Genomic DNA, 6,000 nt, shown 5'->3' on the forward strand with positions numbered 1-6,000 from the left:
GTTGGAAAGAGTTACATTCATCAAAATTGATCATTGTATAATATTGTTGTTGCCATGTACAATGATCTCCTGGTTTTGCTCATTTCACTCAGCATCAGTTCATGTAAGTCTTTCCAACCCTCTCTAAAATAATCCTCCTGATTATTTCTTATAGAACAAGAATATTCCATAACATTCATATACTATAACTTATTCAGCCATTCTCCACCTGCAGGACATCCTTTCAGTATCCAGTTTCTTGGCCCTATGAAAAGGGCTGCCACATATACATTTAAAAGAATAGGTTTTCAAAGGTAAAATTTTTCAAAAATATTTGCATATCTCTTCTGCACAAAATAAGATTAATGTCTTGTGGTATGATGTATCTTATCTACTATAACTGTAAGTATGTTGAAAACAGGAACTACTTTTTGCATCCTGTAGAAAGAGGATGATGTTTTCCATACAGCAAGAGCTTTTGTGAAGATTATTCAGTGGTTTCAGTCATGTCTGACCCTTCATGACTTTCAGGTTTTCTTGACAAAGATATTGGAGTAGTTTGCCATTTCCTTCTCAAGTGATCTATTTTTATCAAGCAAACAGAAGTTAAATGATGGCCCACAGTCATACAACTAAGAAATATCTGAAACTGGATTTGAACTTGGATCTTCCTGACTCCAGACTCAATGTTTTATCCACAATAAATATCTATTGAATGAATAGAAGTTTTCATAATAAGAATTAATGGCAGTCAGAATTATAAAGTCATTGTGTTACCTTGTTACTTTTTGAAAAGTGACTGAGATTAACACACTGATTCATATGGTTAATTTTTTTTTCCCCAAAGGAATTTGAAGAACTTAAGAATTGGTAGCCAAGATGGTAAATTAGGGGCAGTCACCCAGCTGAACTCTCTCAATATTCCCCTTCAAACAACTTTAAAGTAATATCTCAGATCTGTTTTAGAGCAGCAGATCAAAGAAAGGGTGAGACATTTTCTAGAATAAGAAAACTTAGTCAGCAAGAGAAGTTGTGACATGGGAGTATAGAGGTTCTGTCCAGAGTCCATACATATTATGGCAGCAACGATAGTTGCAGCAACTTCAGGAGCTTTCAGCCCAGAGATAATAAGGGGATCAGACAATTGGTTAGAAAGAGATTATAAAAACCCCTTTGCTGGCACTGATGGGAAACTCTGTTGCCCATATGCAATTCTGAATTGGGGTTTTAGGAGATCTAGGGATCAGGTACAAGGGAGCTCCAATGCAAAAAGGGGTTCTAGCTCAAGCTTGATGTTGCAGGGACCAGACCTTTCTCTGGTGTAAAGACCAGAGTGCAGATCAAGAGAGCAGTGACCACATTTCTCCCAGGGTCACACCACCTTGGAAACACTATAAACCTGCAGACCCCCTAGAACTAGCTCTGGAAATAGCTACATCCCAAAAGCCTAAAGGATGAGATTTGCAAAACCCAACTTTAACATAAAGTTCAAAGTCAAGAAGTAGACTGGAAAAATGAGCAATTAATCACCTCCCCCCCCCCCCCCCACAAAAAAAAACTTGACCTAATGGTCAATGCTACTTTGGTGGCAGAAAAGACCAAGACATAAACTTAGAAGACAAGATGAAAATAGAAATTAACAAAACCTCAAAAAAAATGCTAATTGGATCCAAACCTGACAAGAATTCCTGGAAGCATTAAAGAGATAAGAGTAGTAAAGGAAAAATTGGGAAAATAGAATAATGCAAGAAAATTATGAAAAGATAATTAACAATTTGACTTTTTTAAAAAAAAGTATAAAACCTCACTGAAGAAAATAACACCTGAAAAAACAGAATTAGCCTAATTATAAAATTAACTGAAATATAAAGAACTTAAAAACCAAAAATTTGCCAAATGGAAAAAGTGGTTAAAAAATCTCACCAAAAAAACTCCTTAAAAAGCGGAATTGGCTAAATAGGAAAAGAGCCACTAAAGTTCACTGAAGAATATAATTCCATAAAAAGGAGAATTGGGTAAGTGGAAGCTAATGACTCCATAAGAAACAATAGAACAAAATTAAGGAAATGAAAAAAACAGAAGAAAATATGAATTATCTCATTAGAAAAACAAATGACTTGGAAAATAGATTAAGATGAGGTAGTGTAAGAATTACTGAACTACCTAAAAGCCTTGATCAAAGAAAGAATCTAGGCAGCATGATTCAAGAAATTATCAAAGAAAGCTCCTCTTGATGTCTTAGGTCCATAGCACCAAAAAAAAAAAAAAAAAAAAAAAAAAAAAAGAAAGAAAGAAAGAAAATGCCAATTACTTCCTGAAAGAGATACAAAATGAAAATTCCTAGGAATATTATAGCCAAATTCTAGAATTCACAAGTCAAAGAGAAAATATCTGAAGCAGCCAGAAAGAAACAATTCAAATATCATGTTGCCATAGTTAGATTACACAAAATTGTAAGCTTCTATGATAGTGTCAGAGAACTTGGAATATGATGTTCTGGAAAGCAAAGGAGCTAGAAGTACAACCAAGAATAATGTACTCAGTAAAACTAAATGTAATCCTTTAAAAGAAAAAAAATAAATATTTAATGAAATAGAGGACTTGCAGGGATTTGTGATGAAAAAACTCAGAACTGAATAGAACAATTGATATTTAAACACAAGATTTAAGAGAAGCATAAAAAGAAAAACTGAAAAGAGTAATCATAAGGGACTCAATAAAGTTAAACTCCTTGGGTTCCTATAGGGGAAAAAGATATATCTAACTTCTGATATCTATCTATCATCATTAAAACAGTTAAAAGGAGTTTACATAGAGGGCATGAATGAAAGTCAATTATGTTGAAATGATCTTCACAAAAATGAAGGTATGAGAAAGGAATATACTGGGAAAATGGGGTAAGGGAGAAGGGATTTGTGATGAAAAAACTCAGAACTGAATAGAACAATTGATATTTAAACACAAGATTTAAGAGAAGCATAAAAAGAAAAACTGAAAAGAGTAATCATAAGGGACTCAATAAAGTTAAACTCCTTGGGTTCCTATAGGGGAAAAAGATATATCTAACTTCTGATATCTATCTATCATCATTAAAACAGTTAAAAGGAGTTTACATAGAGGGCATGAATGAAAGTCAATTATGTTGAAATGATCTTCACAAAAATGAAGGTATGAGAAAGGAATATACTGGGAAAATGGGGTAAGGGAGAAGTAGAATGGGGAGATTTTTTTCACATAAAAGAGGAGCTCAAGGAAGAGTTTTTATAATGAAGGGGAAAATAGGAGAAGAGGTGGTAACAGATAGTGCTTGAACCTTACATCAGAATTGATTCAAAGAGGGAAGATATATATCTATATTGATAGATATAGATAGATAGACATGTGCGCGCGCACACACACATATATATAGAAATGTAATTTATCCGATAGAGAGGGGAAGAGAATGAGAAAAGGGACAGGGATGATTAAAAAAGAGGGCAGATTACAGGAGGCAATGATAAGAAGTAAAAAGGAGTGAGGAGGGAGTGAATAAAAAGAAACCGAAGAAAATGGGATAAAAGGAAATAAGCAGTAATCATAACTGAATGTGAATGAGATATGCTCTCTTGTAAAACAGAAAAAGAAGGCAGAATGTATTAGAAAACAGGTACCATCAAAATATTGTTTACAAGAGACACAATTGAAACAGAAAGACATATCCAGAGTTAAAATAAAGAGCTGTAGCAGAATTCAGCATGCTTCAACTTAACTAAAAAGTGCAGGAGTAGCAATCATTATCTCAGACAAAGAAAAAGCAAAAACTTGACCTAATTAAAAGACATAATCAGAAAAATTACAATCTGCTATAAGGCACTAGAGACAATGATATAACATCAAATTTATTTTTACACTGAAAAAAAGTCTTCTCAAATATATACTTAGTATAGAACTGAATCAGATGTATATCTGATATATGAACCATTCCCCAAATGATAAATGGCTAAAAGGTAGTTTTCAGAAGAAGAAATCTGAGCTATCGATAGTCATAGTTCTAAAATGCCCTAAATCACTTTTCATTAGAGAATTGCAAATTTAAACAACTCAGAAGTACCACTTCATACTTATCAGAAATTGTCAGTGCTGGTGGGGATGAGTGGAAAATGGGTATACTAATGAATAGTTGTTGGAATGAACTGGTCTAACTAATTTGAAACTTTGCTCAAGGGGCTATAACATTCTGCATATCCTATGACCCAATAATGCTACCACTAGGTCTATATCCGTAAGAGATAAAAGGAAAAAGCCTTTGTGTACAAAAATATAGCAGTTCTTTTGTAGGTCAAGAAACTGAAAATTGAAACAATACTCATCAAATGAGGAATGGATGAACAAACTGTGACATTTGATTGTGATGGAGCACTATTGTGCTTTAAGAAATAATGAGGAGAATGGTTGCAGAAAAACACAGAGGAACTTATATGAACTGATGCAATACAAAGTGAGAGCTGGGAGATCATTGTACACAATAACAGCAAGATTGTATTGATAGACTGTGAAATACTTAATTACTCTGCTCAATACAATGAGCTAAGACAGTGCCAAAGAACTCATGATGAAAAAATGCTATCCACCTCCAGAGAGACAACTAATGAGCTGAGTGCAAACTGAAGTATAATTTTCCCATTATTTTTCTTGCTTTTAAAAAATATGACTAATATGGAAATGTTTTACATGATCCACATAATTGATATATTGCTTGATCTCAGTGGGGGAGGCGTGGGAAAGAGGAAGAAATTTATAACTCAATATTTTAAAAGAAAATCATATTTAAAATAATGTTAAAAATTTTTAAATTAAAAAAATTTAAAATATTAGCTTTTGATATTTTCATTGATATCCTGTCTTTCAAATAGGAATTTTCAGTGATCAGGTTGAAAAAAATTTTCTGAGCTTTGTTTTTAAACTACATAGAAATTTTCTTGGCAATTTTTTTCAGACTGGGAAGATATGGTCCCAGAATGGGATTCTCTCTTAGTAAATCTACTCAAGTATCTGCTATACCCAGTGATTCAAAAGTGGAGGATCATTTAATTCAAAGGACTAAGAAAAGCAGATTAAGACCAGTGACTCCGTTATTTCAACATACCAGAAAAATAAGATTAGAAGACACGATTCAAGGAGAAAACTTTACAACCAATGAAGAGACTGGTACAGAATCTCATTCAGGAAAATCGTTAAGTCCTGTGACATATGTTAAAGAAAGAGATGGACTAGAAATGATAGATGTGGAATGAGGCTATTTCTACATTATTAATAAACAAATACTTTTGGCTAATTGGTGAGTCAAATTGTTTAATTCCATTTGGTAAACTTGAAAAAACATGGAGAGTTACACTATTTCTTATTTGTTACTTTGGCACAATGTACTGAATTAAAAAAAAAAAATAGATGACTAAAAGCCTCTTTGAGGAAAAAGTCTTCCACTAGTCAAAGTAGATCCAGTCTTGTATTATGTATGTCTTTGTAAAATACCGAGGTTTTGCCGTAATGGTATTTATACATCCAAGACTAATTTTAAATCTGCTATTTTAGCATCTAGTAAATCCTGCAGAGTTTTTCTCATTTTTCTTTTCTTTTTTTCTTTTTTCTTGACTCTTGATTTTCATAATCAAATGTTATTTTATAGAATTTAATAATTTGTAAATTTAATTACTGACCTGTTTTGTCTTCATTGCCAAAAAATAATTTAGACAGCTTCTAGTAGGCAAATATACTTGATTAAAAATTATGATCTGCTTTTTGCCTTTGAACCATTTCCTATTTGAGCCCATGAACATTGAAATTTTATTTTGTTTCCTTACCATTCTCCAATACTTGAAGGTGATAATTAAGAAAGCTTACAGGCTCTCTAAAATAGAGATAGGTAGTCTCTACAAATGACTTTTTAAACCTTTGGATCTTTTAATTAAATCTTCTTTTGAAGGTGATTTTTCCTTAATTCATTGAACAATTTAAAAAAAATTTTCAAATCAAATAGCTGAT

General features: G+C 32.5%; 1 protein-coding gene across 2 annotated transcripts in view; it reads left to right on the plus strand.

The window, feature by feature from the left end:
• C3H2orf15 (chromosome 3 C2orf15 homolog) overlaps nucleotides 1-5,293 on the plus strand; it is a 30,072-nt gene extending 24,779 nt beyond the window's left edge. For both annotated transcript variants that reach the window (XM_051984707.1, XM_051984706.1), the window contains exon 3: nucleotides 4,955-5,293. In XM_051984707.1, the coding sequence (XP_051840667.1) occupies nucleotides 4,977-5,252 (276 nt within the window). In that variant the 5' untranslated portion in view covers nucleotides 4,955-4,976 and the 3' untranslated portion in view covers nucleotides 5,253-5,293. The remainder of the gene's footprint in view (nucleotides 1-4,954) is intronic.
• Nucleotides 5,294-6,000: the final 707 nt, after the last annotated feature.

Source organism: Antechinus flavipes, chromosome 3 (genome assembly GCF_016432865.1).
Source record: "Antechinus flavipes isolate AdamAnt ecotype Samford, QLD, Australia chromosome 3, AdamAnt_v2, whole genome shotgun sequence".
In the NCBI taxonomy this organism is placed as follows: Eukaryota; Metazoa; Chordata; class Mammalia; order Dasyuromorphia; family Dasyuridae; genus Antechinus; species Antechinus flavipes.